This window comes from Prunus avium, chromosome 7, assembly GCF_965620075.1.
Source record: "Prunus avium chromosome 7, drPruAviu1.hap1.1, whole genome shotgun sequence".
Lineage (NCBI taxonomy): Eukaryota > Viridiplantae > Streptophyta > Magnoliopsida > Rosales > Rosaceae > Prunus > Prunus avium.
This window is the reverse complement of record NC_142290.1, coordinates 1,541,931-1,560,416: the sequence shown is the minus strand read 5'-3', so window position 1 is coordinate 1,560,416 and position 18,486 is coordinate 1,541,931. Positions and strand designations below refer to the sequence as shown.

The window sequence follows — 18,486 nt, the reverse complement described above, 5'->3', positions numbered from 1 at the left end:
CTGATTTGCAACCCGAGTATGGAGAAAGAAGTACTCGTTTGCCTCCAGGGCCTTGGAATTTGTCAAGAGCAGAGAAGAGAGCGGTTTGCAATTCTTTCTATGGTATGAAGGTCCCTGAAGGTTATTCTTCAAATATAAAAAATCTTGTATCTTTACAAGATTAAAGACTTCTTGGCCTTAAATCACATGATTGTCATACCTTAATGCAACAATTGCTCCCTGTGGCAATTCGTTCTGTTTTGGAGAAGCCTGCAAGGTATGCAATAACTCGTTTGTGCTTCTTCTTCAATGCTATATGTGCAAAGATGGTTGATGTTTCTAAGCTAGATAAGTTGGAAGAAGATGTAGTAGTTACTTTGTGTTTGCTTGAAAAATACTTTCCACCTTCATTCTTCGATATCATGGTTCATCTAGTAGTACATCTTGTCAGAGAAGTTCGTCTATGTGGGCCAGTTTATTTTAGATGGATGTATCCGTTCGAAAGATATATGAAAGTTCTAAAGGGGTATGTTCAGAACCGTACTCATCCCGAAGGTTGCATTACGGAGCGTTATATAGCTGAAGAAGCTGTAGAATATTGCACTGAACATTTATCTGATATTAGTACAATTGGAGTGCCATCAAGTCAGAAGATAGGAGTTTCAAAGCCATTATCAGGTTGCACAGTGAGCTTAGTTGATCGGGACCTGTTGAACCAAGCACATCTATATGTCTTGGAGAATACGGAGGAAGTTCTACCTTATATCGAGTATGAGTTTTATTCCTTAAGTTTCCATTTTAAATTATTCCTTATGTTTATCTTATATGTTTGGGACCGTAATGCTTGAATTTTTCGTGTCATGTAGGGAACATATGATCCACATCAAGGCCGCTTATCCAAAATTTAGAAAGAGAACAAAGTGGCTGCAAGATAAGCACAATAGCACTTTCATTCAATGGCTACCCTTCAAGGTATATGTTATTCAATAACATATTGGACTTTTAATTTTCTTCTTTCTATGTTAGATTGAGTTAAGATATGATTAATTTGCAGGTTCAAAGTGAACTTGATGAGGGAGGCAATCATGGGGTATCAGAAAATTTAAGGTGGCTAGCAGCTGGTCCAAACATGGCAGTGCCATTATATAGGAGCTATCTTATTAAAGGTGTTAAATTTAACATCAAGGCACAAGATGATGTGCGGACAGTTCAAAATAGTGGAGTTTATTTACTTGCACATACCATGCAAGTTGCTAGTGCCAAGGATAAAAACCCAATTCTCTCAAATATGGGTTTTTATGGTGTCATTCAAGAAATTTGGGACCTTGACTACCAAAAGTTTACAATCCCAGTCTTTAGGTGTGATTGGATAGATAGTACTTCCGGCCTTGTAGTCGACGAACTTGGATTTACCCTTGTAGATTTGAGTAAAGACGACGTATAAATAGAGAAACACGGCTGTCTTTTACATGATCACGACGTTGTATATCACATACTACGTCGTTTATAGAAATAAATATGTCGTAAGTCATGAGCCTAACATATTTTCCACGTCGGTTATGTAAATATATAAGACGTAGTAAATATTAATAACGTCGTATTTTATTTATTTAAAGACGTAGTATATACATACACACGACTGTGTTTGTATAAAATAGGTCGTCTATTATTCTAAATGAAAATTTTTTGGTTCATTTTTCAGTATACAGACGTCGGTTGTTTTTGTAAATGACGTTGTTTATTACAACAACGACGGTGATTTACCTTAACCGCTATTTCCACGTCAATATTAATGGAAAAACTGAAGTAACAATACTATTTCACGACGGTTATATAAATATATTCGACGTCGTATGATTTAATAACGTCATATTTTATTTATTTAAAGACGTAGTGTTTTCTTTTACACGACGAATGTTGTATAAAATAAGTCGTCTATTCTTCTCCATGACAATTTTTTGGTTCATTTTTCAGTGTACAGACGTTGGTTTTTTTTGTAAATGACGTTATTTGTTACAACAACGACGGTGATTTACCCTAACCGCTATTTCCACGTCAATATTAATGGAAAAAACGAAGTGGCATTACTATTGCACGACGGTTATATAAATACATTGGACGTCGTATGATTTAATAACGTCATATTTTATTTATTTAAAGACGTATTGTATTATTTTACACGACGTATGTTGTATAAAATAGGTCGTCTATTCTTCTCCAGGACAATTTTTTGGTTCATTTTTCAGTGTACAGACGTCGGTTTTGTTTTGTAATTGACGTTGTTTGTTACAACAACGACGGTGATTTACCCTAACCGCTATTTCCACGTCAATATTAATGGAAAAAACGAAGTGGCATTACTATTGCACGACGGTTATATAAATATATTAGACGTCGTATGATTTAATAACGTCATATTTTATTTATTTAAAGACGTATTGTATTCTTTTACACGATGGAGGTTGTATAAAATAGGTCGTCTATTCTTCTCCAGGACAATTTTTTGGTTCATTTTTCAGTATACAGACGTCGGTTGTTTTTTTGTTAATGACGTTGTTTGTTATAACAACGACGGTGATTTCGCGTCGTGGTTTTACTTTGCAAAAGACGTCGATCGATTTTACGACGGTTTGAAAACCAAATTCACGACGGTGAATTCCCGTCGTCTTTTGCCTTTTTTGTAGTAGTGTAACGCTCTCAGAAACCCAAAGACAAACTTCTACAAGCTAGGGGCCAACCTTGCCTTTAAGAGGGTAGGGGTGCGTCGGACCCCTGACGAATAATACGTACTTAGGAAGTTCACAAATTTTTTTTTCCTTACGTTCCCTTTCTATATTGATGAAGAGGTTGTTGAAGAATATAAATCACACATCGGAAACTTGACAAAATAAAATATAAGATATAATGAATGGTTCGACTACTAATATCATCGAGGCCTTTTGTGATAAAACCCCACACTTGCTAGGCTTTGTAGGTTGTTAAGTTGCGGATAATATCAGTGTTGTTAGTAGTGGGTCGCTGACCCGTCTCTCTGAAATTTAACATCGTATCAGAGCTAGGTTGATTGACTGGGCCTGAATTAGGCCTTTACCCTTACCCAATATGTGGTGTTCACATGTTGGGTTTGAATGTTTATCCCTACCCCTTACCCAATATGTGGTGTTCACATGTTGGGCTTGAATGTTTGACTCCGATGTTGACTTCGTCTCTTTGAAATTTAACAAAGGTGACCTCCCAATCCAACCTCATCTTCATAATCTCATCCTCATATCCAACCCAACCCTATTCATATTGCTACACAGAAAATGTAGATGGACGGTTTGGTTTATTTTTCTTTTCAATTTGTATTTTACTTTAATTTTTCATTATTTATTAATATTTTAGGCAAGATGGCTTGTTTTAACCCTCAAATTGATAGCCAAATTGACGGAATGTGACCGAAGCACTCAATATGGACGAATGAAAGAGTTGGAGGACCTCATAACCTCAAAAAACACATTTGTGGACGAAATTGAAAATCATGTATAAATTCAAGGATTACTTATGTTAAAAACCCTTCATGAATATGTATTCCTAATAGTGATATGACGTTTTTTTTTGGAGAATGATATGGCTTCTATAGATTGTTAATGTGTAGGAAAATTTTGCAGCAAAAATGAAAATTGATTGTGTAATGATGAAGACTCCTGGGCACTCAATATCAAGTCCAAGTGTTGAATCCCCAAAAATCACTTGTATAAAAAAAATTATTATATATATATATATATATGAAAATTGCTAAAGGGGTCTAGTGAAGTGGAAAATTGCCTTGACTTATAGACCATTGTTTTCATGTTCAAATTCCCATGACACCTTGGAATAGTGTGTGAGAAACCCCCCTCCTTCTTAGGGACGGAGGGAGCTCTACTACAAAAAACACTTTGCACGACGAATGATTTTTGGTCTCGCAAAGGAAAATTTCGTCGCGCATTTGCGCGACGAAATTTTGGTCGCGCAAGTTCTGTCACGCAAAACTCATAAAGAATGGGTTTGCGCGACGGCGAAAATTCTTCGTCGCACAAAGCCATTTTGCGCGACGAAGGATAACAACTTGCGCGACGAACCATGACGATTTTGCGCGACGAAAATAACAACTTTGCGCTACGAATCCTGAAAACTTTGCGCGACGGACAATAACAACTTTGCGCGACGAATATTAATTACTTTACGCGACGAATATTATATACTTTGCACGATGAATAATATCTCCTTTGCGCGACGAAATATTCATTTTTTAAAATTTTTGTTTTTTGAAAATTTTAAATTAAAATAAACTAATTTAATAGTTTGCGCGACGAAATATTTTGTCGCGCAAGGTTTTTGACATTTTTTTTTTATTATTTCTCTTATATCAATTTCATTATATTAATTTTTTTAAATTTAATTTAATTGTATGATTTTATTTTTCTTAATTACTTTAATTTAAATTGACATATTCAAAATAAAATTACATAAGAAAAATAGTGGTCAAATTATCCAATATACATAATATTCAAAATGTACACTTAAATTAACAAAGTACAATAATAAAATCTACAAGCCTCTTATATCAAATCCTCAACTTTAGCCATCAAAGCCTCAACAATTCCCTACAAAAAAAAAAACAAATATTGTCAAATAACAAAAACAATAACATAAAATAATGACAAATAATTGGCATAAACTCAAAACTAACTCCAAAAACACATATTAATGAAAAAAATTTAAAATTTACAGAGAAGTGAGTGTGAGAGAATTAGAGAAGATAGTGAGAGAGAGATGAGAGAGTGAGTGAGAGTGAGAGATGATGAAAAGAGAGATGAGAGAGTGAGTGAGAGAGAGAGAGATAGTGAAGAGAGAGATGAGAGATTAAGTGAGAGGAGTGAGTGTGAGAGAAATGGTAGGATTTGGAGAGTGGGAAAGAGAGAAATGGTAGGATTTAGAAGACATTGAGAAAATGGTGGAGGAGTTATTTTGCTTTTAAAGAACGTATCACATTACGCGATGAAACAATATATTGGTCGCGCAAAGTGTTTAAAAAAAATTTTAAATACCCGCCAAATTTTTTCAGTTTTGCGCGACGAATTTCTGGTCACCCAAACTTTTGCGCGACCAAAATATTCCTGCGTCCCATTTTTGGTGCCCGCCTAATTTTTAGAGTATACTTTGCGCGACGAATATTTATATATTGGTCGCGCAAAGTCGAAATTTTTTTTTTAACAATCCCATTTTTTGTGCCCGCCAAATTTTTAGAATATATACTTTGCGCGACGAATAATTATATATTGGTCGCGCAAAGTCAAAAAAAAAATTATTTTAAAAATCCCGCGCAAAGTCGAAATTTTTTTTTAAAAAAAAATTCCCATTTTTGGTACACGCCCAAATTTTGAGAGTATACTTTGCGCGACGAAATACCAATTGGTCGAGCACAGTCTTAAAAAATATTTAAAGCTAGTAATAAATACATATACTATTCAATTCCTTAAGTGTTATACGTACAAAATAAATAAATTTAAAGCTACTCAACGATCCAACCGTCAAACTTGTTTGTTTATACTTCGAGATCATATACACCAAAATTCAGAAAAAATAAACATTAAGAGATCAATTAATGGGACAAAACATTTCGACGGTTATAAACGAAAAATCATGATTTAACGGTTATTTCAACCCTGATTTTGATGATTTTTTTACAGCTACACTCCTTGATGCTATATGAATACAATGACTGCATTCGATCGTCAATTTAAAATCTTTACACTAGTAGATACCACAAAATCGTATGTTATATTTAATAAAAGTATAAATAAACTCTTATTTGTTAGTGAATATATTGTTTTCATGGCATACGCATTCTACGAAACTAGTTTCAACGATCAAACCGTCAAATTTGTTTGTTTACACTTCGAGATCATATACGCCAAAAATTGGAAAAAATAAACATTCAGAGATTAAGTAATAGGACAAAACTTTTCGATTGTTATAAACGAAAAATCACGATTTAACGGTTATTTCAACTCTGATTTTGATGATTTTTTACAGCTACACTCCTTGACCCTATATGAATACAGTGATTGCATTCGATCGTCAATTTAAAATATTTACACTTGTGGATACCACAAAATCTTATGTTATATTTAATAAAAGTATAAATAAACTCTTATTTGTTAGTGAATATATTGTTTTCATGGCATACGCATTCTACGAAACTAGTTTCAACGATCCAACCGTCAAATTTGTTTGTTTACACTTCGAGATCATACACGCCAAAAATCGGAAAAAATAAACATTCAGAGATTAAGTAATAGGACAAAACTTTTCGACGGTTATAAACGAAAAATCACGATTTAACGTTTATTTCAACTCTAATTTTGATGATTTTTTACAACTACACTCCTTGACCCTATATGAATACAATGAACCATTTCGATCGTCAATTTAAAATATTTACACTAGTGGATACCACAAAATCTTATGTTATATTTAACAAAAGTATAAATAAACTCTTAATTGTTAGTGAATATATTATTTTAATAGCATATGTATTCTATGAAACTAGTTTCAACGATCCAACCGTCAAACTTGTTTGTTTATACTTCGAGATCGTATACCCCAAAAATCGGAAAAAATAAACATTCAGAGATCACGTAAAGGGACAAAACTTTTCGATGGTTATAAACAAAAATCACGATTAAACGATTATTTTAACTCCGATTTTGATGATTTTTTATAGCCACACTCCTTGACCCTATATGAATACAATGACTCAATTTGATCTTCAATTGAAAATATTTACACTAGTGGATACTACAGAATCTTATATTGTATTTAATGAAAGTTTATAAACTCTTAATTGTTAGTGAATATATTGTTTTGATGGCATATGCATTCTACGAAACTAGTTTCAACGATCCAACCGTCAAACTTGTTTGTTTATACTTCGAGATCATATAAGCCAAAAATCGGAAAAAATAAACATTCAGAGGTCAAGTAATAGGACAAAACTTTTCGACGGTTATAAACGAAAAATCATGATTTAACGGTTATTTCAATTTCGATTTTGATGATTTTTTACAGCTACATTCCTTGACCCTATATGAATACAATGAACCAATTTGATCGTCAATTTAAAATATATATTTTCTAACAAAAACCCAATCCGAACTACAATAATATATTTTTCTAACAAAATAATTTTTTCATTTTAGTATAGACTTTGCGAGACGAAGATTATTATTTCGTCGCGCAAAGTCATCCAAAATTTTTTTAATTTTTTTTTAAAATTTTAGTAAAGACTTTGCGAGACGAAGATTATTATTTTGTCGCGCAAAGGCATCCAAAAATTTTTAAAAATAATTTTTTATTTATTTATTTTTGTAAATACTTTGCGAGACGAATCACTATTCATCGCGCAAAACTCTGTGCACCGAATTCTATTATTCGTCGCGCAAAGTTACTTTTCGCGACGAATCTTTGTCGTCGCGCAAAGTCACTTTGTGCGACGATTTGTTTTTCGTTGCGCAAAATTGAGTCGCGTAAGACTTTGAGCGACGATGATTTGTATTTGTCGCGCAAAGTCACTTTGCGCGACGAATTTTGTTTCGTCGCGCAAAGTTTGGTCGCGCAAGGGGTTTTTTTTAGTAGTGTAAGGCTTGGGGTGTCCTATGCCCCCCTCTCAATGTTATTGACACCTTGGTTTTCTTAATGCAATTACATATCCTTTATCAAATTTCAAAGTGCCCTTTTCTTGTTTTTATGCTTTTCGTCTCTCTCTACCCATTCTTAATCTCTTTTTATCTTATTTTGACTCTGATTGCATTAATAAACTATAATTCAAATTTTCTTAGTGTGTATATTTAACGAAGTACATTTATTATCTTTTGCTAGTATTGATGAGTAGATAGTTAATGTGATATGTAAATTAATAGAGTATAGTAATCAAATTTAGCAATGTTGGATCAAGTAAAAAATTAATTCAAATGTCACAGGAAAGAAAAATATATTTCAATATATAAGGTGACCCCTCTGTAAAAGGTTCACTACTACAAAAATTGAAATAGACGACGGGGAAACGCCGTCGTCTTTTTCTTTTTCAAACCGTCGTTAAATCGACAGTCGTCTTTTTGAAAGTCAAACTACGACGGTAATTCACCGTCGTCTATTATATGTAAAAACGACTGTTTTTAAAAGAACCGTCGTCTATTACATGTAAAGACGACACTTTTTCTGAAAAAACCGTCGTTATTGAATGTAAAGACGACAATTTTTTGTATAGAACCGTCGTCTATTAAATATAAAGATGACACTTTTTCTGAAAAAACCGTCGTCTATTTAATGTAAAGACGACACTTTTTCTGAAAAAACCGTCGTCTATTTAATGTAAAGACGACACTTTTTCTGAAAAACCGTCGTCTATTTAAATGTAAAGATGACACTTTTTCTGAAAAAACCGTCGTTTATTATATCCAAAGACGTCTATTAAATCTAAAAAAGACGGTTTTGTTCCAAAAAATCGCCGTTTATTATCTGTAAAAATGATGTACTAATTTCATTTTAGATATCCTAAAAAATTATTTCTTTCATAAAACTTGAAGATTCAATTGTAATTACATTGTTTACCAATCTTGATTCCTACTATATCCATACAAAATACCATATTTATAACATTATAACCTATAATTACAAAATACCATATCCAAAGCATTAACCTATGGTTGTTGTATCTTCCACAATTTGTACTTGTTCTCCACATTCAGCTGTCATCTTGGAGTAGTGTTCTAAGTCATCTTGGTCAAATGGATCTTATATTCTTCTAAGTTGTCATCTTGGACTTTGAGCTACACTTGATATAAGCTGCAGCACCTATTTGCATGTCATCTTACCTGAGCAATCAAAAACCACAATAAGATTACATTATCTTGCTGTCATTTTAACTAACAAAAAATATGCATAAGCTTATGCAGGAAAAGTTCATTTGTAACACAATACAGAAGAACATTTTAACTAACTTAGAGTTTCTTTTGTGACGTGGATGGCGAGTGTTGCGTAGATACAGCTGCACCAAAATGGATTCAGTTGCATCCTCAACTTGTGATACTCGCAAGTGCACGAACCGTTGGTAGTTTAGCGTATGTAAGTGCGAGGTCGATCCCACGAGGATTGGTGATTGAATGATTCAATACATTTTCCCTACACAAAACAGAAATAAAAAAGAAGGGAAATAAATAAAACAAGGAAGAAAGAAAATAAATAACTCAAGCAGATAAGTTCCCAAGTTCAATTAGATTAACGGATTGATTCTAGCTAATGTATGATTAAGCCATGGTGTGTGGTCATAACCTTGTGTTCCTAATTCCCTAATTTGATCATTTGTTGTCTAACCTAAAATTAAGCATTAGGAACCCATTAAGCATAGAAGAACAATTTAAACAACCAAGCATGTATCTAATCCCTATTGTCGAATGTCCATACATACTCTTCCTATTCATAGTTCAATTCGAATTAAAGCATGGTGTATACTCTTAATTCAAACCAAGATAGCTAACATGCAAGCCTAAATGGTGATCAATCATTCAAACTAGCATATTAACTTATAAGCATAATGAATAAGAACAAAAACCATAATTGAAACTTGGAAACTAATTAAACTTGAAAAACTAAAGAAAAGAATTTACATAATGAAAAGTAAAGTGGAACTAAGAAAAACTTAAGGAAAATTTCAGCACAAAAGATTTCATTACAACAATTGAAAACTAGAAAATGAAACTAAGAGAATTTGAGGGAGAGAAGGGAAGGGAGCTCTAGAGAAGTGTTTGAGAGCTCCCCCCCTTGGGGTGTGTTTACAAGCTTAGAGAACTTCCCTATTTATAGGCCTAGGGGAAGTGAAAATCTGAATTCAATATGGCTAATGCATACAACACTTGTTTTATAAAATCTGAAATGGTTGATGCACTTGTATTAGAAAATCTTGAATTGGTTGATGCACTTCACCAATAGATCCCACCAGCAGCCCTAGCTCATCTTCATGTCACCATGACCAAGCTTCCAACCAGAAATGATAGCTCATACCTAGCTCACCATGACCAAGCATCCAACCAGCACATGCTGAGGTCAGCATGACCAGCAACTTCAAGGGCTTACAACTTGGGCTTCTCTTAATCAAATTAGGACTTTAAGCACTCTAAATTGAAGTTCAGAATGTCTTCTTTCCAGCCATATGTTATTTGGGCCAATCCAAGGTCGGAGGAGGAAGTTAAGGCCAAAACAAATTGCTAACTCATTTTGCGCGCTGATAAAATCCATCCTGAGCATGGCTCTGTGTTTGCTAGGTGACAGACTCCATATGTATCCAATGGAGCTGAATTTTGGATATGTTATAGTATACACCCATTGGAACAACTTTCATGAAGAATACGGCCTCATCCAAGCTGTGTAGGTTGCTGAAACAAAGCTTGCAATATAACCTACGAAACTGGACTGGCAGGGGGCTGTAGCCAAAATGAGTTTATCTTTAAGCTCTTCTTCCCTTCATCCAAATCAGGCCTTAACATGCTTGAATTGCATGAATTATGCTCTCTTGCTCTTTTGGCCTACAAAACACACAAAGGGAGGTAAGTGACTCAAAATAAAGAGAAACTAAGCAAAATCACTAAGTAAAGAAGGCATGCAAGTGTATGAAATTATGGACTTATCAAAACAGAAAATGGATTAAAAGCACAAGTTTAACTCAATAACATAACCAAATCATAAGCTAGAAGGGTACAAAATGATATACAATTATGAACCGATCAGCGAGCTCACCAAGAAGGCGTGATGGAGATCTGTCATCGAACCTCAAGCGACATCGAAGACCAAATCTGATGTTCTAGGATTTTCCCATCTCGCAAGGTCTCTAGATCTGTTTTCAAGGTCATCTTAACTAACAAAAAATATGCATCATCTATACAAGCATAAGCTTATGTAGGAAAAGTTCATTTGTAACACAATACAGAAGAACATTTTGACTAACTTAGAGTTGCTTCTGTGACGTGGATGGCGAGAGCTCACCAAGAAGGCGTGATGGAGATCTGTCATCGAACCTCAGGCGACATCGAAGACCAGATCTGATGTTCTAGGATTTTCCCATCTCGCAAGGTCTCTAGATATGTTTTCAAGGACATCGTCGTCGTTGACTGTGAATATGGCGTCGATGGCGGCTAGTGATGACTGATGCGAAGAACGATGGCGTTGATGGCGTCGCTGCGTCGATGGGGTTGACGGCGTCGCTGCTTCGATGGCGTCGATGGCTGGTAGGTACGTATGAGGAGTAGAAAGGTGAGAGATGGAGTGTTTCAGATAGCTCAGGAGGGTTTCAAGAAGAGAGGAGCTCAGGAGGTTTCAAGGAGGGAGAGATAAAGTTTTCAGAGACGGGGGAAAATCTGAAAATTTGTTGAGCGCGAATTCACTTAAGTGGCCTTTTTTAGCGTGTTTTAAAAGACGACGTTTGTTAATGAGAGATAAGGTTTTCAAAGACGGGGGAAAATTTGAAAATTTGTCGAGCGCGAATTCACTTAAGCGGCCTTTTTTTAGCGTGTTTTAAAAGACGACGGTTTTTATAAAAACACCGTCGTCTTTACTTAAAATAGACGACCCTTTTTAAAAAAAAACCGTCATCTTTACATATAATAGACGACCCTTTTCATAAAAAACCGTCGTCTTTACATAATCCGTCATTCGTTTGTTTTAAAATTAAGTCGTTTATTATGATTTACAACGTCTTTAATTTCTTAATGCCGACGTGGTTTGTGGGTTTTATTAATAATATTTTATTCTATTTAATTCGAAATATTCATAATAAATTTAAAATAAATCCAAAAAATGCAACGTCAACTCCTATGAAGTCATTGAGATATTTTCTTCCCCCTTAAGCTTTAAAAAATTAAGTTTGAGTTATACAAATTTAAAATTACCACCAAAAAGAAAAATGTTTTCATGAGTCACAACATCACTTATACTTTAATGGTTTAGGGTTTAGGGTTTAGGGGGATAAAGGTTTATTTTTGGGGTTTAGGGTTTATGGTTAATATATATTAGGCCGTAAAACCATAATCCCTTTTCCAAAATTATTTAAACATATATATATAATTTAGGGTTTATATTTTATGGTTTAGGGTTTAGGGTTTAGGGTTTAGGGTATAGATGTAATAAGCGTCATGTTTATTTATATTGTTAACGACGGTTTTTTTGTTTTCCGTCGATGATTATCGAAGAGCGCATTTCTAAACCATGATTTCTTTAAAATGACGTTGTACACACATAACAACGTCATAGTTTTTTAAAAAGCGACGTAAAAGGTTTTTCAAACGACGCTATTTTTCAAACCGTCGTCTTTACATATAATAGACGACCCGTTTTATAAAAAAACCGTCGTCTTTACTTATAATAGACGACCCTTTTTATAAAAAAAACCATCGTCTTTACATATAATAGACGACCCATTTTATAAAAAAACCGTCGTCTTTACTTATAATAGACGACCCTTTTTATAAAAAACCGTCGTCTTTACTTATAATAGACGACCCTTTTTATAAAAAACCGTCGTCTTTACATATAATAGACGACCCTTTTTAAAAAAAAAACGTCGTCTTTACATATAATAGACGACCCTTTTTATAAAAAAACCGTCGTCTTTACTTATAATAGACGACCCTTTTTATAAAAAACCGTCGTCTTTACTTATAATAGACGACCCTTTTTATAAAAAACCGTCGTCTTTACATATAATAGACGACCCTTTTTTTAAAAAAAACGTCGTCTTTACATATAATAGACGACCCTTTTTATAAAAAACCGTCAACTTTACATATAATAGACGACAGTTCTTTCAAAACAACCATGTCTTTACCAAAAAAAGGACACTTGATTTTTAAAAGACGACGCTTGTCATACCTGCTGTCGTTGTTTTTTGGTCAGATTTTAACTCTAAAGAAAAGCTTTTTAATAAGACGACACTTTTTTATTTGTGTGCGTCGTTATAAAAAAATTCTCAACAGTATCTCCATTTTTTAGTTGTTTAAGTCACTTATCCACGACGGTTTTTTGTTACCGTCGTCTTTTTAAAAACAACGACGGTTTTTTGTTCTACCGTCGTCTTTTTCTAGTCGTCTTTTGCCCTTTTTGTAGTAGTGATTTATGGCTCCGCCACTGCTCCCTGCTGTAGTTACTATAGCTTGTATTAAAAAAAATATATATGAAAATTGATTGGCATAACTTTTAGATTATGAGAGGACCCACAGCCATGGAACCCTCAAAGAAAAAGAACCATAAACGAAGGCCATATTATAAAATTACCCGTTTGTATAAAGCATGTACATGCAACTAGAAATGCATATGAATATTGACAAAGGCACTAGACTCATACGAGTTTGAATTGATTAGTGCTTCTCAATAGCGTGCTTAGATGGCAAGCATTTGAAGGTTACGTAACCTCCAACAGCCACGCCCACAACAACAGCTACTGCAATTCTCAGGATCGCCATTTTACTAGTTTTCAGCCTCAAAAGCAAGCTTTTGTTGACAACTGAATCAGATGCGTCATTTGAAGGTTTCTTTTTTGGCAGCCTTATTGAAAGAACGCCATTACCAAACCTTGCATGAAGATCCTTGGTGTCATAAACATCACAAGGCACTTTGAATTCTTGGCGGAAACGACTCCATCTGGTTCCATCCACAGGACGTTGGCCTTCAATCTTTATGGTCTCTTTCTCGTCATTCAAGCATACATTGAATTGCGCAATCTTGAAACCTAATACGTACCGACGCAAATTATACAACAAGAAATCATTACCTTCCAAAACTAGTTATAAGTAACTCAATTTCTTCAGAGAAAGATTTATTTTGTGCTTTCCTCACAAAAGTGAACTTTATATAACAAGAGTGAACTTTATATAGACTCACTAGATGATATTTTGTGCTTTCCTCGATTCTCCTCTAATGAAGCTTTATTCTTTAGATTCAAAAGTTGATTTTTTTATTTGTAAATTGCAAGCTATAGTACTGTATTTTCTTCTTTTTTTTTTTGGACAATATGATAATGAAACTACTCTAATCTACACGTTGAGGGATTCGAACTCGGGTGGTGGGTACATTATCCGACTCAACTAACCTAACCAATAGAAGAAGTCAGTCGTCTCAGGTTACTTTACTTGAGGGTTTTTTAGAAACATTAGCTTTCGATTGACCTTTCATTGATGGTATGTCAAAGCTGAGCACGTAAGGCGATGGTTTTGTTCATCTAAATTCCCCAATTTAAAATGGATGACCGAACTTTGTTAAAGAAAAATAGTATGAACATTGGTTTTAAATTTAAAAAAAGAAAGAAAAAAGTATGAGAATCTCGGAAAAAGAATATTTTTTGATCAATAAAGCAATGCATCACGTCCGGACCATAATAAAAGGAACTATAAACAATAAACACAAGGATATCTAGAAAAAAAAAATTAAAATAGGAAATTACCATGGAGAGGAATCTGGTATGTATCGTATTGTTCCTCTCTTTGGAACTTGCAGTAAGGCATGAAATCCTCATAAGAACGTATAATGCTAACGACTTCACCGTTGGAATCCATGGCAACCGCTTAAGTTGCTCTCTCTCTCTCTCTCTCTCATATATATATATATAGCCGGAACGGATGGAATTACAGGTTTCGTGTAGGTTGGTCCAAAAGAGAATATTTCTTAGCATGTTTCATATTCCTAACCTGTCTTTCTTTTCTGCCTTCGCATTTCTTTAAAACAAGGCATGCGGAGAAACTTAGCTGATGCCCTTTTAACACAATATACTAAAATAGAAGTAAGTGACGTAACCCCTCCCATCTACCACAAATCTAAAACTAATGATCAATATAATTGAGTAGTATTGTCAAGACTGGTTCTGAGATTTTGAGCCTGAGATTTTGAGGCCTAGGCTGTGCGAAACTTAAATTGGAGCCCTCACATAATCTAATATGAAAATACTAAAAATAAATTTGCAATGTCATAAAACAATTTTTTTACAACTAAAATTTATCATCAATTAGCATGTAATAACAACCACAACTCAAATTCATAAATTTTTTAATGTTTTCATTTGATTAAGGTAAATATTAATATGTTCGGTAAAAAAATTAAGAGTTCAAGAGAAAGAAGAAGGCATGAATTTTTTTTTGGTTTTGTTTTGAATGGAAGAAAGTACTTTTTTATGTTTGGGTGTGATATATACTGCTGTAGTTTAGTTGGATCTTTTCTCTTTGATTTTTTTTTTTTCACGTGCATATGTTTTTTTAAAACTATTTTAAATTTTGTTGTTACAATGAAAAAAGAATAAAAATACGAATAGAATGACATCACTAAGACTCAAACTTTGGCCTTGTCTTGTACCAAGGGATTTGAGCTAGAAACAAGCTCCACCAAATACACTTTTTGTGTCAATGTATTGTACGCTGGAGTATATATAAAGTTTTTATAAAATTAATTTAAATAATATAAAGTAAAAAAAATTTGGCGGCCCTAAAAAATCGAGGGCCTGTGGAGTGGCACTACTTGAGTCAAATAATATGGTTGAATATTTTCTGATATATTTCATTCTCCGAAAGGGGGTATTTATAATACAAGGTTACAAACCCTACTAAGGTTAAACTAGGAAATAAGTGGAATCCTAATTACAAAATATCTATACAAAAGGAAATAAATAAAATCCTAATAGAATAAGAAGGAAATATCCTAATAGAATCCGATATCTCGCTAACACTCCCCCTCAAGTTGGAGCAAAGACGTCACGCATGCCCAACTTGTCAAGCGAGTTGAGAAAGATACTTGTAGAAACAGATTTCATAAGAACATCGGGTAACTGATACTCTAAATGGATGAAGGGGAAGGAAACAATCTCCGCATCCAACTTTTCTTTAATAAAATTTCGATCAACCTCCACATGCTTTGTACGGTCATGTTGTACAGGGTTATGAGCAATTGCAATCGCATCCGTATTGTCACAATATAAATCCATGGGTTTCTTAGGCCCAAAACCAAGGTCTCTCAACAATCTCCTCAACCATAGTAACTCAGATACACCATAGGCCATCCCTCGATACTCGGCCTCAGCACTAGATCGAGACACCACCTTTTGTTTCTTGCTCCTCCACGTAACAAGATTGCCACCAACAAACATAAAATACCGAGATGTCGAATGCCTATCTGTAGCTGAACCTGCTCAATCAGCATCTGTGTACCCTTCCACATCTATATGACCATACTTGGAAAACATTAACCCCTTGCCAGGAGTTACTTTGAGATACCTCAAAATACATGTCACAGCTCTCATATGGTCTTCACTAGGAGAGTGCATAAACTGACTCACTACACTCACTGCATACGCAATGTCAGGACGTGTATGAGCTAAATAAATTAATTTCCCCACAAGCCGTTGATAGCGCTCCTTATCAGTAGGAACTTGATCAGGATATAACCCCAACTTGTGATTCTGTTCACTAGGAGTATCAATTGGTTTACAATCCAACATTCCAGTTTCTGCAAGTAAATCCAACACATACTTCCTTTGGGATAAAAAGATACCATGTTTAGATCTGGCAACTTCAATCCCAAGAAAGTACTTCAAGTCACCTAATGATTTCATCTCAAACTTAGACACCAGATATTTCTGGAGATTTTGCATTTCTGCATGATCATCTCCAGTCACAATCATATCATAAACATAAATAATTAAAGCTGTCAATTTACCTTTATGACGCTTTAGAAACAAAGTATGATCTGAGTTACTCTGCACATACCCAAACTTCTTCATAGAGGCTGCAAATCTCCTAAACCACACTCTTGGAGACTGCTTCAATCCATATAAAGACTTCCGCAGCTTACACACAACACCATCTTTAGAGGTTATAGGAATACCAGGAGGGAGATCCATGTAAATCTCCTCCTTGAGGTTACCATGGAGGAATGCATTTTTAACGTCAAATTGTAACAGCGGCCAATCGTGATTAGCGGCTAAGGACAAGAGTACGAGCACAGTATTGAGCTTTGCTACTAGAGCAAAGGTCTCCGTGTAATCCAGTCCATAGGTCTGAGTATACCATTTTGCTACTAATCTTGCCTTGTAACGGTCAATGGACCCATCAGCCTTGTGCTTCAAAGTAAACACTCATCTGCACCCAACTGCCTTTTTTCCCTTTGATAAAGGAACTAACTCCCACGTGGCATTTTTGTTCAAGGCTTCCATCTCAATGTGCATTGCATCTACCCATTTTGGATCAGATAAAGCATCCTGCAGCTTAGTTGGAACACATACACTAGATAATTGACACAAATATGATGCATATGACTTAGACAAACGATGAGTTGACACATAATGGCTAATGGGATATTTAGACTTGGCATGTATATCAGGATAATATTGTACTTTAGATTTCCCACAAGTGGTTCATGGGGGTAATTGATAAAGTGACACAGATAGATCATTAGAAATTACCTCACTTGATTCACTATCACGAGTAGATTGGGGCACTGGCAGGGCAGATGGGGCTCTTGTGTCAATCTCATCTACACTAGAGTCTCCAGTATCACTATCACATTCTTCTGGGAAAGAGCCAGAAAACTGCAAAAAAGGGCCTGGCGACTGGTCGCTGATTTCTAGGTGACCGGTCGCTGGGCTGTCGTCGTCACTCATCGAGGCAGGTGACCGGTCGTTGACCTCTGGGCGACCGGTCGTTTCCAGGCAGGTTGTGTCACAGGCATGCGACCGGTCGCTGATCTCTAGGCGACCGGTCGTTTCCAGGCAGGTTCGTTCCCGACCGGTCGTATCTTCAGGGCGACCAGTCGCGTCCTGTTCGTGGGAAATCCCTTCTTCATGTCCAAGATCTTCCACATTTTCCACTCCGAAACTCTTCAATTCACTCCTCCTCTCCCCTTGAATTGGAGATGAGGGAGAGACATAATAGGGCACTTCTTCATGGAAAGTCACATCCAAAGTAACATGCACTTTCTGGGTAGGTGGATGATAGCATTTATAACCCTTATGAGTAGAAGAATAACCAATAAAGACACATCGCAGAGCACAAGGATCAAGTTTACTCCGTTGATGAGAGTAGACATGAACATAAGCAACACACCCAAAAACTTTAGGTGGCAACTTGGAAACGGAGACAGGGGAAACATGGTCACCAAACACATCAAGCGGAGTCTTGAAATCAAGAACCCGGCTAGGCGTACGATTAATCAAATAGGCAGCAGACAGAACAACATGCCCCCAAAGGTGATGGGGAACAGACATATCCAACATGAGTGAGTGGGCAACTTCAAGCAATTGACGGTTCTTTCTTTCAGACACACCATTTTGTTGAGGAGTAAAAGGGGTTGTCGTTTGGTGAATAATACCTTGAGCACGGAAGAAAGATGCCAAAGTATTATTCACATATTCACCTCCGTTATCTGTCCGGAATACTTTGACCCGAGCATGAAACT

General features: G+C 35.3%; 1 protein-coding gene across 1 annotated transcript; it reads right to left on the bottom strand.

Moving 5' to 3' along the window:
* Positions 1-13,300: 13,300 nt before the first annotated feature.
* On the bottom strand, positions 13,301-14,607 carry LOC148292776 (inactive protein RESTRICTED TEV MOVEMENT 2-like). The gene is made up of 2 exons (XM_088255839.1): positions 14,492-14,607; positions 13,301-13,780 (listed from the first exon to the last, which is right to left on the bottom strand). Exons 1-2 carry the CDS (start codon positions 14,601-14,603, stop codon positions 13,410-13,412), a joined length of 483 nt encoding a protein of 160 aa, XP_088111965.1. The 5' UTR covers positions 14,604-14,607; the 3' UTR covers positions 13,301-13,409.
* Positions 14,608-18,486: the final 3,879 nt, after the last annotated feature.